This window comes from Armigeres subalbatus, chromosome 1, assembly GCF_024139115.2.
Source record: "Armigeres subalbatus isolate Guangzhou_Male chromosome 1, GZ_Asu_2, whole genome shotgun sequence".
NCBI classification, from domain to species: Eukaryota; Metazoa; Arthropoda; class Insecta; order Diptera; family Culicidae; genus Armigeres; species Armigeres subalbatus.
Genome location: NC_085139.1, coordinates 27,619,320 through 27,643,714, shown reverse-complemented (window position 1 = coordinate 27,643,714; position 24,395 = coordinate 27,619,320). Strand labels below are relative to the sequence as shown.

The 24,395-nt window shown below is 43.3% G+C and overlaps 2 protein-coding genes across 3 annotated transcripts in view; both read right to left on the bottom strand.

The window, feature by feature from the left end:
* Nucleotides 1–9,011, bottom strand: part of LOC134223087 (zinc metalloproteinase-disintegrin-like protein H4 subunit A) — a 30,347-nt gene extending 21,336 nt beyond the window's left edge. Inside the window, exon 1 of one of the 2 annotated variants that reach the window (XM_062702228.1) lies at nucleotides 8,261–9,011. In XM_062702228.1, coding sequence (XP_062558212.1) covers nucleotides 8,261–8,399 — 139 coding nt within the window. In that variant the 5' untranslated portion in view covers nucleotides 8,400–9,011. The remainder of the gene's footprint in view (nucleotides 1–8,260) is intronic. The other variant, XM_062702224.1, reaches the window with a different exon arrangement.
* Nucleotides 9,012–16,816: 7,805 nt separating this feature from the next.
* LOC134206046 (uncharacterized) lies at nucleotides 16,817–17,317 on the bottom strand. Its single transcript, XM_062681728.1, has one exon. The coding sequence runs from the start codon at nucleotides 17,315–17,317 to the stop codon at nucleotides 16,817–16,819; it is 501 nt and encodes a 166-aa protein (XP_062537712.1).
* Nucleotides 17,318–24,395: the final 7,078 nt, after the last annotated feature.

Below are 24,395 nucleotides of genomic sequence, written 5' to 3'. Positions count from 1 at the left end.
AAATAATAGAAATCACATCACCCAATGCGCCACGGATATGAAATTCACCACTGTACACACGGTCAAGCAGTTTGACTAACATTGACTCCACCTCTCGTTTGTTCAAACATCTATCAAGTTTTACCAACAGCGGCACGAACAATCAATTTATTCGACCAACAATATCACACACGAACGACCGAAGCGCCAACTTGAGCATCAACCATCAACAAATATATGGTGGTTTGTGCAACTTCACTACAAATGCTCTAACATGTTCGGCGAACCTTGACTCCACCCCCCGACAACTCAAACCAAAATCAAACCGTTTTGATTTTTTCCAACCAAGCCGCCAACTGTCAAATGGTTGTTCGAACAACTTCACACACGTTCAAACAAAGCAGCAACCGAAGCGTTTTCTTGGGGGCGTTTTCAATGTTCGTCAAACTACTTGACTGGTGTGTACGTTGCATAAAATGTACACATTCACCAAGCAAATGACCAAAAAATCCCCACGCGTTTAAATGGGCCACTCACATCCATGCGGAAACGGCGGAAACGCACGAACTGGAGCATCCTGTCCTGGGTGTAATTATTCCACAGGAAAAAACGTCAGGATTTGTTCACGTCATTTCAACCCATCGGATTTGATCGAAATCAACGGTAAGCAACAGTTAAGCGAAGATGCTGTTCCAAGCTTACATTTGCTAGAGGACACTTCTGGAAAAACGAACATCAAGCCATTCAAACCAATAAAAGCACGCACAGTTGCCGCAGCAGTTAGCAAAAGATACAGGACACCGTTTACAAATATAACCAACGTGAATAAACACCCAGTGCCTTACATGCCCAACAGCAAATTCGATGTACCGCCGGATCGTCGTTATATTCCATTCAGTAACGAAAAAACCAGAGCTGAACTTGTGGGTGATTAGCTTCTCCCAGCATCATCGTCTGTTATCGACGGCATTGAAAGTTCTACCACAAACATAATTAGTGCTGTCTAATGAGCAGCTCGAAGTAGCTCGAAGTTGTTCCCGGCCTGCTCGTTCTTTTTTGTCAACAAATGGCCATGAGCAGGACAGGGAGAAACTTCGAGCTACTTCGAGCTCTCATTGGACAGCACTATTGGTGGTTCTACAAACAGGTGAGTTGTAAGGTGAAAATTTTATAAGGTAGCTGAATTTAATTATATTTGTGTAACATTAAAGGATAATACCGCAATCTAAGCATTTGGATTGTGCTGCTGTAGAGAGCGGTAGCCACAAAGCAGCGGGAAACAACAACATCTCCGAAGAATATTTCCAATCAGTACCATCTAAAATCTCTGGCAGCACCATTGAAGGTGCTCTACCCCTTGGTCAATGCCCTTCGGTTCATGTCGCTGATGAAGTCCCGACGGATTTTCCGGCAAAAAAGAAAGCAGTAGCGAGCAGTGGAAGTTCAAACGTTTCTCTGGTCGGTGGCTCCGATAAGTTTCTTCCGAATCCGCCGACAAGAACACGAATAGTCGCAAGTAATCAAGCTGCTCCGATCCTTCTCGCCAATGTACATCTTCTGGACCCTCCGGCAGAAACGAAAGCATTAGCGAGCTGTGGTACAGCACAGGATCCTCTAAACCTTGTCGTCGATAAACGTTCCACAAGTTCCATAGCGTCACAAAAAAGTAAATCAGCAGAAGGTTCAGCACGGTATGTTACTATTCTTTTTATACAAAATCATTTTCTATAATGTCATTTCTGTTTTAGAATAAGGTTTGCAGGTGACATCAAGGAACCTACGGCTGTGTCGCCGAAATCCGCAAAGCAAGCCCTGCCCAAAGTATTGAAGCAGCTTCAGAACTCGCAAAATCGCGTCAATCGTTTGAAGAAGCAAAATTTGGTGCTGCGTAAGAATGCCAACAAATTTGCAAATGTGATAGCTGAAAGCTAATAAAATGATATCCACCAAGGTGAATTGATTCTCAAGGTGTTTATTTACTTGGTGGTTTCGATTTATTTATAAGAATTTTGTGTTTAATTTCAGAAATTTGATTCAGATTCAGAGCTTATAAAAGAAATTAATAACATGCGTCGAGGAATACCCTACAGCGAAAGAGTGCATAGTTTCGCGACGACACTGAACTTCTACTCTGCTAAGGCATATAGATTTGTTCGAAAGTCTTTGAACAACGCTCTACCACACGAAAAAACGGTTTCCCAATGGAATCGTAGCATTGATGGTGAGCCAGGTATTACCGAAGAAGCATTGACGGTTCTGGAGCTCAAAGCCAAGGCTAATGAAGGAGGCCAGTTGCTTGTTAGTCTCTCTATGGATGAAATGGCGATTCGGCAGCAAGTTGAATGGAACCCACATAAGAAAAGGTTTGACGGTGTCGTGGACTTCGGAGGATCCTTATCTTTCGTATGTGACAGTGATAAGCTAACAGAGGCAAAACAAGCATTGGTTTTACCTTTGACGGCACTGCAACTAACATTTCAGTTGCGAATTCTCTCGAAAATCAATGACAAACCTCTTGTCACATATTTTCCACATCCGTCTAGTGGACACCGTGTATATGTTCTACTGGATGCATGTCATATGCTGAAGCTGGTGAGGAATGTCCTTTCATTACAATCCGAATTAACTACTGGAACAGGTGTAGCTAAAAGGGATCTCATAGTTAGACGCAATCAAGTGCAAAATCAAACAGGCTTGCAATTGGCACCCAATCTTACTGACCATCACATTAAATTTCGAAACCAGAAAATGAAAGTTGTTCTGGCAGCTCAAACCCTTAGCGATTCTGTAAGTAGCGCATTGAAATCCTTGAAGAGCAGTCCTAGTTTCGATGGTTCAGAAGATACAATTGAATTGATCAAGGTGATCAACGATCTGTTTGATATTCTAAACAGCATGGATCCCAATGCTAAAGGGCTTAAGAAACCTCTGAACAAGGACAATTTTCCGGAAATAGAGCCAATATTCACAAAAGCGACTAGATTAATAAGATCAATTAAATTGCCATCAGGACAATCAATTTTGAGCTCTCAGTATAAAACTGGATTTCTGGGATTCCTTGCTAACATTCAAAGCATCCACGAAATGTTCAAAGAGCTCGTAGAAGAACAAAACGTTCTTCAATCGATTCGAACATATCGGTTTAGTCAGGATCATACTGAGATTTTTTTTTCAGCAGTGCGGGCAAAGGGAGGATCGAATAATAATCCTAATGCAGCGCAATTCAAAGCGGCGTTCAAACGATTACTAACTCATAATACTGTTACTGTCCCTAATAAGTCGAACTGCCTGGATTTTGAAGAAACAATGATTCTGCCTGTAAATGTCAAACGTTTGAAAACTGCACAATCTATCCGGTAGCTCTAATGCTGTTGGGCCCTCGTATGAAGAAGAAGGTGTCGTAGAAGAATTGTTGCTAGAAGATGATGAGCTTCAGAATGATCCAATTATTGACACCATAGAACTGCTAATGGATTCAACCTCCGAGCAAACTATTGAATTTATTCGAAAGGAACTTGTGCGTCATTTGAAATGTGAAAAATGTTTGGATGTAATTCGGTTCAATGATTCTTGCAACAACTTTATTCAAACGATGAGTGAAGTTTCTAAGCAACAGTTCAGTGCAGTTATTAATAATCAGGCTAATATAAATATTGATCTCGAAAATCATCAGTTTGAGGACGATAACATCGCTAACGACCACAAGAGTGGATTCATCAGATTTGCAGTAGAAGTTTTTATGAACAAGCGTTTCCAACAGTATGCTAAAGCCATCCAGCCATTTAAGGAATCAACGCGCAACAAGTACACGAAGCTTATTTTATTTGGGGGCCATTGAGATTCCATAATTAATCAATGATATAAATAAAATTATGAATTGTTTTTATTATATCTCGTTATAGCCTTGTCAGCAAAAGCATATGATTGACAAATTCTAGGTTCAATCTAGGGTGTTTTTGGGTGGGAACCATTCTTGACTCCATGAGTATATCCACTGTGCTTGACACATATGATACGTAGTCATGCAATCGCAGGCATGAAAAAGCTTTCAGCCAATAACAGGATACTAAGTTGAAAAACAAGTCAGATAGAATGTACTTTCCAGTTACAAGTTCATGTATTTAACTGTTTTAAACAACTAGTTCTCGAGAACAAAAGATGGTGAAGTAGATGAGCGCAAACAAGGGTCAGGGGATCTATGGGTTTTATCATTTTGTAATTTTTAAAAATTACAAAACTTTTTAGGGGATGCGAGGTGGTCTGTCAGAGCGTTAGGGCCTATACAAATCTATGAACTTTTCATACAAAAATCGCTATGAACGTTGGAGTGGGTTGGAGTTGAAAATTATCAGTTTTGGCGTAATACAATTCGATAATGAACGCTAAGATGCGTATATTTATTTTTATTTAAAACTAGCAGACCCGACGAACTTTGTTTCGCCTAGAATTGATTTATTCTCTGATTGGTTCTCGAGTTAAGCAAAAATGTGTTTTCCATTTGTATGGGAGCCCCCCTTTCCAAAAGGGGGAGGGGTCTCAAACCATCTTAAGAACCTTCCACGACCCCAAAAACCTCTGCAGGTAAATTTTCACGCCGATCGGTTCAGTAGTTTTCGAGTCTATAAAGGTCAGACAGACAGAAATTCATTTTTATGTATATAGATTACAAAAAAAAATAAAACTACATTTACAAGAAATTCATTATCACTATACCAACTGGGATGGCCCATGAATTTCACCTTCTCTAAGCGGGGTGGCCCGGCTGATACATATTAGGTAGGCTTGATTTGTTCGTGGGTGACAGGCTTACTCCCCCCCTGATCCTGTCAGAGCGACTTGTGTTGGGTTGAGCGCTAAATTGAATGGTTGGTGCTTGAATATTTTTTTGGCTGCACTACAGTCGCACTCACGGCGGTGGCGATAAGATTGATCGGAGAATATGCTGAGATCCATGTATTTCACTGCATTGACTTTTCAACCCTGCTACATTGAACGTGTAAGCCATTATGTATCGGTTTGCAAGTGGAAATTATTGCGAGAAGATAGAAAAATTCGAACGAGGGTCCGACGGTCGACCGTCGGAAAATTGTTCCGCAAACGTCAAATCACTTGATGCATGGAAAATAATGTTGGTTAATTTTTTCGGTGTGAATGTTAATTATTGAAATCAAAGAGAATATGTAACTTTAAACGAGTGTTACATGCCGCTATATATTTTAAATAAGTTTTATGGTTTTTTCAAGGCATTTCGGAACGTATTTATGCGATTTTGAAACATTTTAGACTTCACGAATATTCTTGATATCAAGGTATATCAACACTTTTCGCACATTGCATGTCATTTGAAGTTTCCGACACTCAGTCTTCTTTGTCTTTTTTGCTCCCCAAAATTAGAAGTTTTCTCTGTTCTCGCTATATTGCATCGCTGTTAGATCCTTCTCTAGAGTGATATTGCAAAACAATTTTATAGAAAAGTTTTCCAAAAATTTTAGTTTATTTCTTTTCATTTAGAATTCTCTAGAAATTCCGATATCCTGATATATTGGTATTTCTCTGAAAAACATCGGTCGAATCGATAATCATTTACAAAATTTAGTATTTAGAAAAATCATAGGTCTGGCTTAAGTGTTATGATGATTATGACCCGGCATGGACCCGGCAGAAGTTACCCTGCACAGTAGGTGAGAATGCGTGTTGTGATCTACCTTATAAAATTCTAATTTCAATTTTTTATCTTTCATATTCTGTGAATCCGTCGGACATGTTGATGATCAAATTTCACAACTTCAGGTGAAGAAAATTTATCCGGCCGTTTCCTATTTATGCGCAACACAGACCAATTCATTTTTATATATAACAACAAGAAGAAGACACAACAGAAGAATAACAACAGATATTCATACGGCACTTACGTCAAGCTATGTCACATGTATGTTGCAATGCAACCATTAGTACGTGAATTATACTTCCCATTCACCTGAATAAAATTCTGCCCCCTTTTGCCCCCAAATGTATGCAATTAATGTCAAAATGCTCCTTTTTGAATCGAAAATCGTCAATAACTTCGTCAATATTGAAAATATAAAAAACTGACGTCGAAAGGTTCATGTTTTTTTTTATCGCGCGGACATCTTTGTAGAATATTTGAAAATCTAAAAAATATATTGACGAAAGTATAATGAAAAACCAGATTTTTGGCGGTGGTTCATAAATATCTACCCATATTTCGATTTATATAGCAGATAGAGCTAAAGTTTATTTAGCAAAATTTTTCGTAGCAACTTTTTCTACAACTCTCTCGTTGACACCAAATGATGTATTTTCACCAGGGAATCAATTTTCCTGGATGCGCATACGAAACAAGCGACAAAAGAGAACCAACGACAAAGCTTTGTTTTTGTCGGAGATAATAATTACAAAGATCCGAAATTTTTTGCCAGCACCAAAAAGAAGACAATTTTGTTGCTAACTTTTCATCCCGTTATTTTGGATTATCTTTACAGCAAATCTCGGTTTTAAGCTACCATAGATTACAAAATTAGCATCGTATTTTCGAAAATATCAGAGCATGCAAGCCAAATGATTCTTGTAATATTGTGTTTGGGTTCTGACAAAGGCTTGTTGCGAGGTGCGTTTGTCAGTAACAAACTCTGTTGACGACAAAGGGTATATTGTTAGGCATTGCTCGAATATTGATTCCCTGAATTTCACAATTGGAGAAAAAAATTTCCAGCTCACTTTAAGGTGGATTAAAAAATTACGGAATATGGAGCTTAACATACTGAAATACTTCTCCGATATCAGTTAGCCTTTAAATCAACTTTGCAAGGCCAACACATTTTCGATCACGAAGTTCTGGGTTAGGAAACACTGTGAGCTGCTTCCAAAGTTACCGGCGTTGTTTGTTCTTTGTCATATAGGAACGGAGTTGGTACTAGATTACGTACTAATTCCTGTTTAATTCGCTTATCTGCTTTAAACATCCGTGGACTGAATATTCCTTCGGTTCCCTGAAATGGCGTTCGATTTTTCATTGGTCCAGTTTCGCTTTCGTAAAAAGAAAGCAAAGATCTCTTGATCTGCAGGCAATTTAGATTTTGCACCGAAAACAATCTTCAAACAATTCACATGTTTATGCTCTTCAAAGTTTAATGAGAAATATAAAAAAATGAATGAATAATTTCCTTTTCCTTTTCTGGTAAAACTCCGCAATCCAAATTTCACGGAAAGCGATTTATCTGCAGAACTCAGCCGACTCTCTAAAACTGTACGTAAGTGTGTTCACTTTCACCCAACCAGCATTTGTTTTTCTCACAATCCCTTTAAAAGATCTAACATTTTCTGTACAAAAATCCAGCAATTTCGTATATGTTCTGTTCTTATCTTCTTCTTCTTCTTCTTCTTATTGGCATTACATCCCCACACTGGGACAGAGCCGCCTCGCAGCTTAGTGTTCATTAAGCACTTCCACAGTTATTAACTGCGAGGTTTCTAAGCCAGGTTACCATTTTTGCATTCGTATATCATGAGGCTAACACGATGATACTTTTATGCCCAGGGAAGTCGAGACAATTTCCAATCCGAAAACTGCCTAGACCGACACCGGGAATCGAACCCAGCCACCCTCAGCATGGTCTTGCTTTGTAGCCGCGCGTCTTACCGCACGGCTAAGGAGGGTTCTGTTCTTATACAAAATTCTTATCTCCAGGAAAAAAGCTAAAACAACTCGAATAAATCGCCTACTTTGAGCGTGCTTACAGCGGCACACTAGGAGTCAACTTTTGGAAATCAGTATGGCGAAAGGCATCTAAGGTTTAATATCTCGAAAATAAGCACCTTAATCGAAAAAATATTTGGTAGGTGTAGTAGCGGACACCTTACTACATAACTGGTACCAAATAATTTTTCGTTCCTACTGTTGAGAAAACCCGCGTTAGATGTCTTTTGCCATACAAATTTCTGGCGGTTAACTCATGCTGGCTATTTTTACATATACGATAGCGCATGGATGCTGACAGCGGCGGGTAGGAAACCATCCACCGTATGTGATTCATTGCAAATGAAAACATCATTCACTTGTGCCTTCTATATGACTAAAATCATTCCACATACCCTACATCTCCGTCTAAAAACCTTTCATCTTATGTATATGGGATCGCCTTACTGGCACCATTCAACCCAGCAGAAGCAACAGTTTCTTCAACTCTTTTCCCCGTCGGCTGCTTTGTTCTTCCCATGGGGCCAAGCCCCCTGGGAGGAACGCCACAGAGAGCGTACTTACCGTCACCATCTGGTTCGCCGATAGATGTGTGTCGGTGATGAGTCAACCCTCGGACAATCAGTGCCTGGCCACAAAGCAGCACTAGCAGTAGAACCCATCGCAGTAGGCTCGCACAAGTCATGATCCTTTCCATTGTCATCGCTCGTAGTGCAGCTGCAGCCTACTTAGATTCTTTGTATCAAACAGACGACAGCGACAAAGAATCTTCTTCACACTGCTTAGCTAGTTTCTTTGGAAAACGATTCATCAATCGCCTTCGCTTGAGCAGCTCATGGCCAGGAGGAAAACGACACCCACTCACTCGAAAGCAACGCGACAGTTTTTCCTCGACTTGTTTGCTTCAATTAGCGTCCACAACCGAAATCACTGCGTATTTCAATCCTACTCCCACGGTCACTCTAAGCGATGCTTCATCAAAATTACACACTCTCTAGTCAAACACTATTCGTTGCTATCTTGCACCTTAACCTAAATTGCAACCACGGCGACGACATGGGATGGAAAATTCACTCACGGTCGCGACCAACGTCCATCGTCGTGGACAACCAAGTCGACGTTGTCCGTGCAGTCAAAAGGATTGGCTATGTTGCACCTCCCGTGAGATGCTCTATTCTGTAGCTTCTATTCCGTTGGGCGTCCGGTCGAATCGAGTTTCATACGGCTACTGATGAATGAGCACCGAACAGCACGTTGGACCTCAGTGGAGCGCTGTTACTGATGCGAATTCGTTCGTCTGCCACCGCGCGCCATGGCGATGTTGTGCCAGGGATGTTCTTCCAGTCTAGCGCAAGGGACTGGATGGTATGCGATGTTTCGAATGATATCTTTCGAACTGTGTGGAATAACAAACATTTATCCATTTCAAATTCATTTTGTGTCATCGGTGGTGATGCCTCAGGTTGAGCGTTGGGCAAGTTGCATCGCATACCCTTAACTGCAAATACATTGTAGGAGTCTGAGAGAAAAAGAGTATTTGTTGATGGCCCCTTTTGTCGTTCCCACGTTAATTCTAACCAGCCACCTTCCCAGCACCTCCCCTATAAGAACAGACCGTAACTGCAATGCTTTTAAAGCTGGAAAACTCATCTGATTTTGCAGCACTTGTTTATGGCGGGACCAGATCTAGCCGCAGCTGCATACCATGTGCGCGCATTAAGGCTACCCCAGACCCAAGCGATTCCATCGCCGCGACGGCGACAACTAGTCGCCGCGATTTTATCGTTGGGTCGCTGCAGGCAATGTTTGATTTACGCTTCCATACCAACGGCGACAGAATCGCTGTCGCCAAGCGATAGAATCGTGTCGCGACTGTCGCGTCGCTTGTGTTTGGGGGAACCTTTATTCGGAAGCGATATTTTCCCAAGCTGATGTGCGGATGATGCACCATGCGGCTCCGCTGATTGAAAGGAGAACGTTTCGTTCGATGCGGTAGTGCTGCTAAATAAAGTGATGTGTTCGTTTAAAATAAAACCCAGATTAATCCACCTAGCGGTGATGGTGCCTTTCTCGTTCGTTCAAAAGGTTTGGAAAAATTTCAAATAACACCAATATGTGGATTGGTCTTATTTTTCATATTTGTTTATATGCATAAAAAATTCTCGCCAAACGCAATTTGTTGCAAACAAATCGGATGAGCATAAGAGCAAAAAATGGCATTTTATTTAGTAGTTTTAAAATTAGTATTTTCGCCATAACTTTTGACCCAATTGTACGATCCGGCCAAGTTTCTATAGGTAACAATGGGACAAGATTCTGCGTCGAATGCAATCTGTTGCGAGCGACCTGAGAAGCACACATATTGCACATCAATCACAGTAACTTATATATGACCGGATTCAGTCACAATATGGTTACTGTAACCAGATTTGTTGAAATTGTGTTGCTTGGGGAATAGATGAAGTCTAAGTGCTAAGAAAGTGAGCTAGACTTTTTTGAACTCTTTTTCACAATAAATAGTAATTTGACCATAACATCTAAGCCCATAGTTTATTTATTTATTGTCGTCAATCATGTTTGTAGACCGTTCGATACAGATTTAATCTTATAATATAGTTCTCCATTACTTAAAATTACTGAACACTTTTATCCGATATGAAAATTATACACACCAAGCATTTACTGAGTACGCAAGTATTGTTTCAATTTAGTCTTAGAAGTAGTGAAATCAATAGCATTGCAATGTTTATTGTTTATTGTTGTTTATTATAAGCAGCCATCATTTGATTTATGGGTCCAAATTTCGCATAGTTTGTACGATGACTACTACAGGCAAATAGAGTTCGATTTCGCAAAGGTCTTTGTGGGATATAAAAATTTAATTTAGATAATATTGCCTCTGAGTCTACCTTGTTCGATATAACATTATTAATGAAAGATAGCATCGCATATTCCCGTCGTTCCTTCAATGTTTGTATACTAATTAGCATGCATCGTGCTTTATAAGACGGGAGTGGAAGTTGAGTCCACCCTAACTTGCGTAGTGCATATAATAAAAATTGCTTTTGTACCGACTCAATTCTTGTGTCATGCGTGACTGTGTAAGGTGACCAAACTATGCTGCAATATTCAAGTATCGATCTGACATAATCAATATATAATGTTTTTATAGTGTATGGATCGTGAAAGTTGTAGCCAAACCTTTTTATGAATCCTAACATATTATTAGCTTTGTTTATAATAGTATTATAATGGTCAATGAACGTAAGCTTAGAGTCTATAATTATGCCAAGATCCCTAACTCTATCACATCTTGTTACCTTTTGGCTACCTAAAGTGATTGTCATATTTGGAATATTTCGTTTTCTGCTTATAGTAATTAAGTTGCATTTCTTTATATTGAGCTGTAACAAACTTTTTATACACCAGTTATGAAATATCTGGATCTCGTGTTTGAATGTGTTCATGTCTTCAGCGTCTTTGATCTCAAAAAAAGTTTCATATCGTCAGCGTAAATCAATACTTTTAGATGTTTTAGAATGAAGGACAAGTCGTTTACAAACAAAATAAACAATAGCGGACCTAAATGAGAGCCTTGCGGGACTCCCGATGTGATATGAATAGCTACAGATTGCTTTCCTTTGAACCTAACTATTTGATTGCGACTGGTCAGATATGCTTCAAGCCATTTAAGAAGTCCAGGCTGGCTTCCCATTTTTTGCAGTTTAAAGAGAAGCATTGGTATATCGACTCTATCGAACGCTTTACTAAAATCCGTATATAAAACTTCAACGTGATTTCCTCTGCCCATGGCTTCAAGAGAATAATCACAAATTCCAGTAAGTTCGTAGCTGTCGACCGTAAAGAATCCGTGCTGCCTTGTAGTGATCCTATTTTTTATTTGGTTGAATATTTTCTCATTGACAATTGCTTCGAAACATTTTGGAATGGTGGAGAGAAGAGCGATTCCGCGGTAATTGCGGATGTCGGATTTTTTGCCAGACTTGAAAATCGGCACCAGAAAGGAAGTTTTCCACAGTTTAGGAAATTCTCCAGATTTTAATGACATATTGAAAAGCCAAAACAAAGGAGCAGTGAGCTCAGCTGCCATAGTTTTCAAAAATACGGGGGGAACACCATCTGGACCGGTACTCTTTGTTACGTCCAATTGTTTTAACGTGTCCAAGATGTCAAGAACATTAATTTGGTCGACGCTTATATCGCTTGAGAACTCAGGATAGAAATCAAAAAACGCGCGATCACGGTCCTCCTCTGAGTGTTCAGAGTAAATTTCACGGAAATACTCAGCAAACAAATTGCAAATCTCATCAGAATTAGTACCCACTTTGCTGTCTATGTACATTATTGAGGGAAAATTGTCAGTCTTTAGTTTGGTGTTTACATATTGGAAAAATATTTTGGGACAAGATTTAATTTCCGCTTCAGTTTTTGCATTATACTCATCAAATGCTGTGTGTTTGCTGTCCGATAGTCCGATATGGCCAATTTTCAATAGGAAACAACGGGACTGGATTCTACGTCGAATGCAACTTGTTGTGAGCAAATCGATTGAGGATAAGTGCCCGGAAAATGAGTGACATTTTTACGCGATTTTTCCGTATGAATTTGTTTTTTGGCCATAACTTTCGGTCCCATAGTTCGATCTGGCCAATTTCAAATAGGAAACAATGGGACAGGATTCTGCGTCGAATGCAACTTGTTGCGAGCAAATCGGTTGAGGATGAGTGCCCGAAAAATGAGTGACATTTTTTACGCGATTTTTTCGTATGAATTTGTATTTTGGCCATAACTTCTGATCCAATAGTTCGATCTGGCCAATTTCGAATAGGAAACAATGGGACAGGATTTTGCATCGAATGCAACTTGTTGCGAGCAAATCGGTTGAGAATAAGTTCCAGAAAAATGAGTGACTTTTTTTACGCGATTTTTTCGTATGAATTTGTATTTTGGCCACAACTTCTGATCCCATAGTCCGATCTGACCAATTTCAAATAGGAAACAATGGGACAGGATTCTGCGTCGAATGCAACTTGTTGTAAGCAAATCGGTTGAGGATAAGTGCCCGAAAAATGAGTGACATTTTTTACGCGATTTTTTCGTATGAATTTGTATTTTGGCCTTAACTTCTGATCCCATAGTCCGATCTGACCAATTTCAAATAGGAAACAATGGGACAGGATTCTGCGTCGAATGCAACTTGTTGCGAGCAAATCGGTTGAGGATAAGTGCCCGAAAAATGAGTGACATTTTTTACGCGATTTTTTTGTATGAATTTGTATTTTGGCCATAACTTCTGATCCCATAGTTCGATCTAGCCAATTTCAAATAGGAAACAATGAGACAGGATTCTGCGTCGAATGCAACTTGTTGCGAGCAAGTCGGTTGAGGATAAGTGCCCGAAAAATGAGTGACATTTTTTGAGTAGTTTTGCGCACACACACACACACATACACACATACACACACACACACACACACACACACACACACACACACACACACACACACACACACACACACACACAGACATCACCTCGATTCGTCGAACTGAGTCGATTGGTATATAACACTATGGGTCTCCTGGCCTTCTATAAAAAGTTTGTTTTTGGAGCGATCATATAGCCTTTACCGTATACTTAATATACGAGAAAGGCAAAAAGTCGTTTATCCGTTTAAGGAGTTCAATAGTCGTGCTTGATGTGTTTCCAGGCTTCCTGCAATAGCATTGCTAATACGACGGCTCGCAATTAGAAGGATAATCTATAATTGTTGATTAACTGTTCAGCGCTTCATCAGGTCGCTGATAAAGTATGAAAAAATCTTCTTTTATAATTTCACATGTTTATCCTTCCGGGACTCGCACTGTTGTAAAAAGTACAACACATTGAGTAAAAGTTAGATATCTTGCCAGTCAGATGACCAAGTTGCACCAAATCACCATGTATTCTTCACAAAATTACTTATTTATCAATTAAGAAGATATCAGAAGTGATTCGACAGAATGTTCGAGTAAGTACATATGACATAATAAAAGGTTTAGAGTCCACAGCTAAGGTACCGTGATTTTTCTCAGTAATTTCTGACAATGATCTGGAAGTAAATTTACAGTTCTCACCTTGTTAAGAAAATTATTTTGAACTTTTTAGTGGAATGTTTTCACTTGTCATAAGACGAGTTTGTGCAATCCTATTTAGTTCCACCACTTAATTGTATCTTGACAGATACGTATTTCGACTTCAACAGTAAGGTCGTCTCGTACTTGACTCGACTGAGTCGATTTGGATGGGAAAGGGTGAACGGTGTGCGTTTAAGTTTCGCTGGTAGCTGTTTCGGAGGTTGGCAGTAGGCATAGGGTTTCCACTGCACGTCGCAATTCTCCTGACGACGTTTTCAGAGTTACGACTCTTACGACACCATCTGAATTTGTACAATACGACCCATGCGCCAACGCATCGGTGGTTGGGTTTTGTCCTCGATAACGATTAGCTGACCGACTTTAAATTGTACCGGCGGTGACCAACGTTTGGCCCTGCCTTGAAGCTGACTCTTCCATCTATCCCAAAAATGCTGAAGGTGCTGCTGTGTCAGCTGGTACTGCCTAAGACGATTCGTGGGTAGCGACCGTAAGTCTGGCTCAGGAAGTGAGCGTAGGGAACTGCCAACTAAGAAATGCGCCGAGGTCAGAGGCCCAAGATCGTCCGGGTCATCTGACATCGCAGTCAGTGGCCTGGAATTCAAGCAGGCCTCAGCTTGTACAATGAGCGTAGATATCTCCTCGTGAGAGATTGGGTTGGAGCCAATAACCCGCAAAATGTGGTATTCAGCTGACCGTACAGCCGCTTCCCACAATCCTCCAAAGTGTGGAGAACCGGGAGGGTTGAAATGCCAGCTAATCCCTTCACTGGCGCAAAACGTGGATACGAATCGTCGGTGATCGGGATGTTTCCAAAGCCGAAAGAGTTCTTTCAGCTGATTGCGGGCACCAACGAAATTCGTACCGTTGTCCGAATACCAGTCGGTAGCCTTTCCTCTGCGCGCGATGAAACGTCGGAGTGCTTGCAGGAATCTCTCCGTGGAGAAGTCGAAATTCAGTTCTATGTGTACTGCCTTTGTGCACATGCATACAAAAATGGCTACGTACGCCTTCACAGCAGCCCTACGTGGTACTGGTCGCAAATATACCGGACCAAAGTAGTCCACTCCAGCCTTAGAAAACGGACGCGAAACCGTGACTCTCGATGACGGCAGCTCTCCCAACTGTTACACTTGTCTTGGCTTTGACCTGAAACACGTTATGCATTTGTGAACCACCTGCCTTGCAACATTTCTTCCACCAAGAGGCCAGTAACTTTGCCGAACCGTTGCCAGAAGAAGTTGCGGACCGGCATGGAGCAATCGGAGATGATAATGCTCGAAAATCAACCTGGTCAAACGGTGTCTTGCCGGAAGTACCATGGGATGTTTGGTATCGAAATGTTCGTCCGAGTGGCATAAACGCCCACCAACCCTGAGAATACCATTTTCGCATACATGTGGGTGATACCATCGTAGTGGCGACCTTCTTCCTACTGATTCCTTTTTCCGAACCGCCAGTAGTTCGTCCGGAAATACCTCTTCTTGAACCTTCCGCATCGTAGTATATTTTGCTTGCCGTAGCTCATCTGATCGCAAGAACCCATTTGGACGATCCTCCGGTGTTTGAAGCGATCGTATCAACCGCTGTCAGATAGCTACGCGGCGAGTTAACGTAGTGTAGGAATTCGTTGTGGAAATGAAACCTTCGTTGAAATCTGCCACTGCTGATGCTGTAACGACAACTACAGTACGTCTTCTTTCCTCCTCGCCTTCTTCTTTCAGATCAGGATATGAATTTGGCCAATTACTTCGCTCTTTAGCTAACCAGCTCGGTCCGTGCCACCAGAAACCGTTGTTAACGATGGCCTTTGGTCCTATACCTCTCGAAACTAAATCTGCTGGGTTTTCAACACCAGCTACGTGCCTCCAAACGCAGCCTTCCATGAGTGCCTGGATTTTCGCAACCCTATTTGCGACAAATGTGGACCACGTAGATGGTGAAGCCTGAATCCACCGAAGAATCTATCCAAAATGTTGTTCGAACTTGGAGATTAGTTGCTTGCCGCACCTTTTCGAAGAGCTGAGCAGCGATCAACGCTCCGCTGAGTTCTAAACGAGGAATTGTTTGAGGTTTAAGAGGGGAAACCCTAGAGTTTGAGGATAACAGCTGAACCTTCACGTTTCCGTCCATAGCTTGACTGCGAATATATAGGCATGCACCGTAAGTCTTCTGCGATGCATCAGAAAAACAGAGGATATGCACATCCGCCACGTTGGGAATGATTACGCATCGCTCTATCCGGATTTCGTTGAGAATCGGCAGTTGAACGTAAAATTTCCTCCAGGACTCATCTACCGTCGGAGGCAATGGCTGGTCCCAGTCCAACCTTTGACCCCTTTCGTCTAGGGTCGTCCAGAGTAGCTGCATAAACACCTTTGCAGCGGTCGTAGTAGCGCCTATGATTCCTGACGGGTCAAACAAAGTAGCGATGATCGATAAAACCTTCCGTTTTGTCAATGTTTCAACTGACTCGACCGGTGGAACGTCGAATTGAAAGCGGAATACGTCTTTTCCGGGTAACCAAGTTAGACCCAATGCCTTCACCGATGGATCTGGATCGAGATTTATGCCTTCCGCCAGACGAATTGCACGATTGTCATCCGGGATACTCTTCAGGACCTCTGCACAATTTGACGCCCATTTCCTAAGCTGAAAACCACCGGATCTTGTCATCTCGTCTAGTTGCTGCTGTATCTTCTTGGCATCCTCCAAGTTATCGCAGCCGGTGATGACGTCGATCATGTACGTGTCCTCTGTAATTGCCTGCGCCGCCAGCGGGTACCGTTCTCCTTCATCCATGGATAGTTGAGTCAGTGTACGAGTTGCCAAGAACGGGGCCGGTTTCGTTCCGTAGGTTACGGTGTTCAGCTCGTACACACATACCTTCTCCAAAGGAGACGGATGCCAGAGAATAGATTGGAATGGCCTATCCTCAGGGTGCACAAGTATCTGCCGGAACATCTTCTAAACGTCGGCCACCAAGAGAATCTGTTTCGTGCAACTACGAAGGATGATTGATCGGAGAGACTGTTGAATTACTGGCCCTACCAGCAATACCTCGTTCAACGCCAATCCTGAAGCAGTCTTACAGGAGGCGTCGAACACCACGCGGACCTTAGTGTTGGTGCTGGCCTCTTTGACCACCGGATGATGAGAGAGAAAACATCGTTTAGTGGGTTCTGGATCCTCTTCAACCTTTCGCATATGACCTAACTGCAGGTACTCCTCCATAAACTTTATGTACTGCTTCCGAAGATTAGTATCCTTGATAAGCCTTCGTTCGGTGCTCAGAAACCGCCGAAACACGATCTCCTTGGATTCTCCCAACCTGGAAATGGCATTTTCGTTCTTGGGAAGTGCTACGGAATAGCGGCCATCGGATCTGAGTTGAACTGTTTTCGAGAAGATGGCTTCACAGCGAGATTCTTCGGGGGAATATTTATTCGTGGAGTCTGCTTCCTCCATGGCCCAGAATCGAGTTAGTAGATGTTCTAATCGATCTGTAGTTGCGATGTTACAGCTGCTTTGCAAACCTTGAATATCTTCGGAAAATCCTCAACCGACAATCCATCCAAATACGGAGTCATGTAATGCTGGATGTTTCGCTCCAAGTTTGATTTTCCTGCCGAGTTCTCTCGCCAGATGGGATTTCTGGTACTTCCGAAGGTAAAAGCAATCTTCCCACTGCTAACGTCAACATCGCTGGTTGGACAATACCTAAAGGAGTCGAGCTCGCCGATCCATCGTTTTGTGTGTCATCAGGGGTGGATCTCGTTCTTGGAATTGAAGCATTTTTTGACTATTTCGACCATGGCACACAAAACGATGGATCGGCGAGCTCGACTCCTTTAGGTATTGTCCAACCAGCGATGTTGACGTTAGCAGTGGGAAGATTGCCTTTACCTTCGGAAGTACCAGAAATCCCATCTGGCGAGAGAACTCCAAAAGACGAGAGCGAACCGTAGCCACAATCCGTTGGTTCACTTTGGTTGCTGCCAGACCAATGCCTTGAACCGAAATTTCATACTCCGAAAGACGTTCAGCCGCTGGCTGAGATGCTCAGTAATGAAATTACTCTTTGATCCCGAATCGAGGAGAGCACGAGCAGGAATCCTTTTGCCTTCGTCATCCTGAACAACGACAATTGCTGTTGCCAACAAAACCTTCGACGAGCATTGGTGAACTGTGCCTGCCGTCAAGCTGTCCGTAGCCGCCAGGTTAGCTACTTGGGGTGAAGTGGAGCCTACTGTCTACCATTACAATTTCTGCAGGAATATTTAGACTGACATTCCTTGGCTTGATGTCCTTGCCTGAAACAGTTCCTGCACAACGAATGCGACCGTAGTAACGAATCCTTATCCGCCACCGACATTCGTTGGAAAGTGCCGCACTGGAACAGAGGATGAGTCCCAGTGCAAGCTGGACAGCGTCCCCCGGACACTTGCACGGTACTGAAGCTATTCTTTACAGCAGATACCTTCTGCCTGGATGCGGGTTGATGGATTAATTTCGTGCAATCTGCAGCCTTGAAAGGTGAGGATTCTAGGACGCGGACGCGTCGTTGAAGGAATTCGGTAAGCGCCTTCAGTGTATCCTGTTCTTTAGTTAAAGAGAGCTCTTCCCAACTACGACGAGTACATGGATCTAGACGCGACGACAGCAGATTCACCAGCAACAAGTCTTTGTAGTCGCCCGGTTGTACGATTTGGTCCAAAGTTTGCACAATTTTTTTCAAAACCTTCAACTAAAAGGTGTAGCTGTATTTGTATTTGCTGTATTTGTGCTGTATTTGCTGTTGTTATAGCGTTTGGTCAGCATTCCCCATGCGACCTGATAGTTGGCCGCAGTGATCAGAAGAGAATCGATCAAGGTTTTAGGTTCTCCTTCAAGACAGAGTGCAACTTTTCTACGTCGGGTAAATCTTTCTTCCAATGGATCAAGGAAGTGAATAGATCCCTAAAACTTAACCATTCGTCTATCTCCCTATTAAAGGCTGGCAATTGAATCTGCGGAAGGCGTACACGTTCGAGTGCAGCTGGTGCTGGAGGATCACCTAGTACAGATTGGTTCAATGTAGCTGGTTCCTGTCTTCCCTAACCTGATCTGTTAAAACTGCCTTAACCTCATAGTAGCGATCACTAAATTCCTGCCTATTTTTATTAAGAGAATCATCTTCACCGTCGTCGTCTACATCCTCTTTGTCGAATTCTTCGTGGGATTAAATTTCCACCAAAGTAGATCCGTACCTTTCCCAAAGATCGTCAATTTTCTCCAGCCGAAGAAGAATCTGTGAGAGGGATGTAGTCTCCTGAATCCCGCTACTGAATCGATAGGCATCGTTGAAAGCAGTCCCAATCTGATTCAATTTGACCATCAACAGCTTTAACGATGACATCTTCTTTATGGACTTCTTCGATGGTGCCATCGTTCCTCAATAGGGTGGTTGCCAATATGGGGTAGAAAGAGATGTGATGTAATATACCGTAGAGTCCCTTCGCTTCGGCTTACTTACTTACTTATGGATCCTGTACGCCTCCGGTAGTGCAAAGGGCCAACTTGAAAGATCTCCATCCTGAGTATTGCCCGGCTATCGCTTTAGCCTGTTGCCAGGTTAGATTTCGGTCGACTTCTTTTATTTCTTTATTGAGGCTTCGCCGCCATGAGCCTCTGGGTCTGCCTCTGCTGCAATGTCCCGCTGGATTCCAGTCTAATGCTTGTTTACAGATTTCGTTTCCGTCCCTACGTAGAATGTGGCCGACCCAGCCCCCCCTTTCGATCCCGAATTTCTGTTGCAATCGGCCTCTGGTGACAACGACGATGGAGCTCGTTGTTTGAGTCAAGCTGCCATAACAGCTCGTGGTTTGGTTCACGGTCAATCGCATCTACCATAATCGATTACGATGAGGAACAGTAACGGTGATAGAATGCATCCTTGCCTCACACCAGCTACGACCCGGATAGGGTCGGACAAGACCCCATTGTGCAGCACTCTACACGAAAGGGCCTCGTACTGTGCCTCGATGAGGCCGATGATTTTCTCAGGAACCCCCTTGAGTCTCAAGACGCCCCACATATTCTCGTGATTGAGACGGTCGAAAGCGTAGCCAATGAATCGTTGACCTGCTCCAGAATGATGCGGAGCGTGACAATATGGTCCACACAGAATCTTCCGGCACGGAATCCTTCTCCAGAATCAGGGCTAGGATTACTTTGCATAGAAATTTGAGAATTGTACACAGCAACATAACGCCTCGCCAGTCATCGCATACAGTCAGGTCACTATTTTTGGGTACCTTCACTAAGATACCTTGCATCCAGTCGACCGGGAAAGTTGCGGTGTCCCAGATATTACGAAATAAACGATGCAGTAGTTGAGCGGATGTCATGGGGTCAGCTTTGAGCAACTCGGGGGATATGCGATCGACCCCTGGGGCTTTATTCGATTTTATGCTTTGGATGGCTGAATCTCTAGCAGTGATGGAGCTTCGGTATTGACGCGTGTTATACGTCGGATCCTAGACAGATCATGCCGAGGTGGTGGTGGCCTGGCCGTTTCAGCTGGTCAGTTTTCGGTCGACTTCAAAGCCGCATCAGCTATGGCAGCTAATGCACGAAAACGGATTTCCGGATAAACTGATACGGTTGATCAAGGCGACGGTGGATCGGGGGATGTACGTGGTTCGAGTTTCAGGGGCATTCTCGAGTCCCTTCGAAACGCGCAGAGTGTTACGGCAAGGTGATGGTCTTTCGTATCTGCTATTCAACATCGCTTTGGAGGGAGTAATACGAAAGGTAAGGATTGATTGGTACGATTTTCACGAAGTCCGTTCAGTTATTTGGTTTCGCCGATGACATTGATATCAATTTTCTTGGATGCTCTCTGTAACATCAATGACCGTCCTGATTGCATCCACCATCGATCTGCCTTTTCGGAATCCGAACTGCTTTTCCGATAAGCCGGTCTCACCCTCCGAGAACTGTGTCAGTCGATTAAGGATTATCTTTTCCCGAGCTGCCCAGTGTATCCAACAGGCATATGGGCTCACACGATGCTGGGTTATCCGGCGATTTCCCAGGTTTCAGCAGCAGCACTTATTTCTGGATCTTCCACCTATCCGGAAGTAGCCATCTCCTAGGCTTTCGTGTTCCAACACTATATCGGATCGTCTGGTGATCACTATGTGTATAGGCCTCACAAATTCTCCAGTTCATGTTCCTCACGAGCGACGGACTGCAGAACGTGACGTCCATGATGGACTCCCTGCCAGCTCTGCGAAATGTACTAACGGTACCTTCGTTGCGCAGTCTTTCGTCCAGCTTTGCCAATGCCTCCAGCAAACTGTAACCTCTGGCGTTGGTCAGTCTGCTTCACCATTCCACTGCCCAAGCATTGAAGTCGCCTCCGATAATTACGGGTTTTCGGCTGATCAACCTCTCCATGAGTGCATCCGGTTATACTGCTCTAAAGTCCTTCTTGGGAGTGCGTAGCAGCTACACGCGAGATCGTGTTGATTTTGGCGATAACGAAACTTTCGCTTGAGCTGTCTACCATGTTTTGAATAGGGCCTTGGATAACCGCAATCCCAGATGAATCCGCAACCCAGTTGACGTTGTCGGAAAGGATCCGATACGGTTCAGCAGTAATTGTCTGGCATTGGAAGCCACCCATCGTATAGTCGTTTCCGTCCTCCGGTTTGCAGAGCAGGCATCTAGGTTGCTTCGTGCAATCCCTAGCAACGTGTCCTTCTTTACAACATTTCCTACATAAACCGAACCTGCTCGGGCTTTTGAAGTTCCGCGCCTGGTGTCCAAACGCCATGCACTTGAAGCATCGCTCCATCTGTTTTGTCACTTGAGGGGTTAGTCTCAATATACACACCGGCCATCCGACTTCTACCTTGCCGGCCTCCACTTTTTTTTGGTAGCACTCATCGGTAGTCGTATTGCTGACCACCGTACGCTTCCTCCCGAATCGGCATCTGCACTTCATCCAGCGTGTTTTGTGAGGTCAGACCATCCCTCAATTCGTCTACCGTCGTGATCTCGTCCAAATCTCTGCACTCGTCCACTGCCTCCTGCGTTAAAGCTCTTACGTTTCCTTCATTACCTACGGAATTAGCAACGAGCTCTCGGAAAACAGAGCTCTTGATCGTTGGATCCTTGTTCAGCTCGAACAGCAACTCTCCCTTCTGGGTACGCCTAGTCCTCACTACTTTTTCACCCAAGTCCTTGAACTCCGGGTCCTCTCTCACCTTCCGTTGCGTACGTCGTCTTATCGCTCACTTCGACTACCAAGGCGTCCACCTTGATCCTCTCACGAGAAAAGCGATGTTTTTCTTCTGCTTCTTCCTCTTTGTCCGCTGCATCTTTCAGTGCTTTTTTATCTGCTTCCGCTCTTTAACGGCGGATTTGATGTTCGTCACAAGAAGCTTGATGAGTGTGGACATTGTGCTTGTCCTTCACGAAGTCATAGAGCTCGTTGACTCGCTTCCGCACCTTCATCAGGTTAGACCTCCCAAGATGTAGATCCTCCTGAGTAGCACTACTTTCCGATTTTGAGGTGGACATCCCTTTCTCGGATCTTAGCTCCTGTTGGCCTGCCTGGTTCTCAGCAGTCTTAGCCGTACTACTAGTACTCGCTACTGCTGCCCGCGACATCACTGGAGATCGCTGCAGCTTCCCACTCTTTCCGAAAACATTCGCCCCGCATGCTCCTTCGTTGTTTGTAGAATTTGTTTCTATGTTAAAAGGGTCCCCCTCCGGGCCGTTATCTCTACCTGTTGTAGATAGTCGCCTCTTGTGATCCCATGGGTGCTTTTGTAAACAGTGAGGTCCATGCAAGGGTTGACTGCGGTGCCTTATAACACCGTGTTTAGAGCCGGATCCGCGTAAATCAGGAATGGTCCATCTGAACCTACTACCCACCGGTAAAGGTGACAGGTTTTGAGCGTTACCGGAGACGTGCCAAGTTGTTTACCGGAACGGAGGAACCATTAGCCTGCTTGCCATTTCAAGAAAATGTCATTCTTTTCTACTCGGGAAACAGAATAGCTCGATTGTCAGCCCATATACGCCTAATCCAATCCATAAACCGAGACCCTGGGCTTGTGCACTTTAAGTGGCACACGGTCGATTTGATAGGGCCTGCTTGCGGACTCGTGCAGCTTCCGCAACAGCTTCATTAGAGCCCAATGGGAAACCCCACCACGTCCTAGGCAGACCCTCAACTCACGGTTGCCATGGGGAGGGTTCGTAACAAAGTCCTTGGACAAAGTCCCTGCTGCCCCATACTCTCATGGTCATGTGTGTGTGTGTGTGTTTGTGAGGGAAGAGTCGTTTGGCCGAAACCAAAAAAGTAAGTAAGTAAAAAGTAAAAGTAAAAGTAAAAAGAAGTGAGTAATGAGACGTCTTACTACCCACTTTGCACTACTTACTTTTCACAGTGAGAAGTGAGACGTCTCACTTCTCACTTCTCACTTCGAGGATCCGAAGCCAGTGTATTCGTACGTCGCTGTCTACTCAGCTAGTCCCCGGCGGTCCCCTCCCCTCCGATAACCGACTTTCGATCCCCTTGAGCCGTTCACCTCCCGCCTCGGTCACGATCGCGCGCATGTATGTGAGTATGTGTGAACATTAAAGACGAAGCGCAGTAGTAGAGATTGGAACCAAGTTACCCTTCATCATGATATTTATTATAAAAAATGTCGTGATCTGAATAGGCTGTAAGCACTAAATCAAAATTCCAATTAAGAAGTACAATAGCTGGCATATTCTGCTGCTATTTACTTCTCTGAACTTGCATCACAGGTACCAGATTTGGGACAAAGCTCACAAGCGTTTTTTGAATTCGACAAGTGCCGTCATACCCCCTAGATTACGAATCCCAACGAATAATCCTTTAAATCGTGTTGATTGTTCAAGTTCATCACGTTCAACAAAACCACCGAAAGCATCGTCATATCATCATCAAATTATTACATATTAGGATTCCTTTCTATCGCCAATTCTTCTGTCACCTGAAGCTGTACGAAATCATTCGGAGCATTGACACCTTTACTTTTCCAGAAATTACCCCACCACCCAGCACAAAGAAGAGTAACATATTTTCTTCATTACTTTCAGAAGACGTATACTTCATCGTCAACAGTCAACGACCCAATGGCGTTCTTTGTGGCAAACGGTGCTATAGCGTACCTTTCCAAGAAAGTTCAATGTAATTAGAATAAAGAACTCTTTACGACATGCTGACGCTTATGTTCTTTCACGGTGGCATCCTTCGAGGAAACAGCATTGAACTTGACGCTGCAGCTGTCGCGTCGGATAGTCAAGAAAATCTTGGAATTCGGCTAACTGCAACGCTCCAAATATGTATCCACCTGTCTGCATATAAGCTCGAAAAGAATTTCCATTCAAATTCAGAACAAAGAAAACTCGGTTGAAAGAGCGAAACTATTCTAGAGAGAAAGACTTGACCGTTCTCAATCGAGACGTGAGAGCGGGGAACATGTGTGTTCGCACTGGAGGACAAGGTTACAGAACCAAC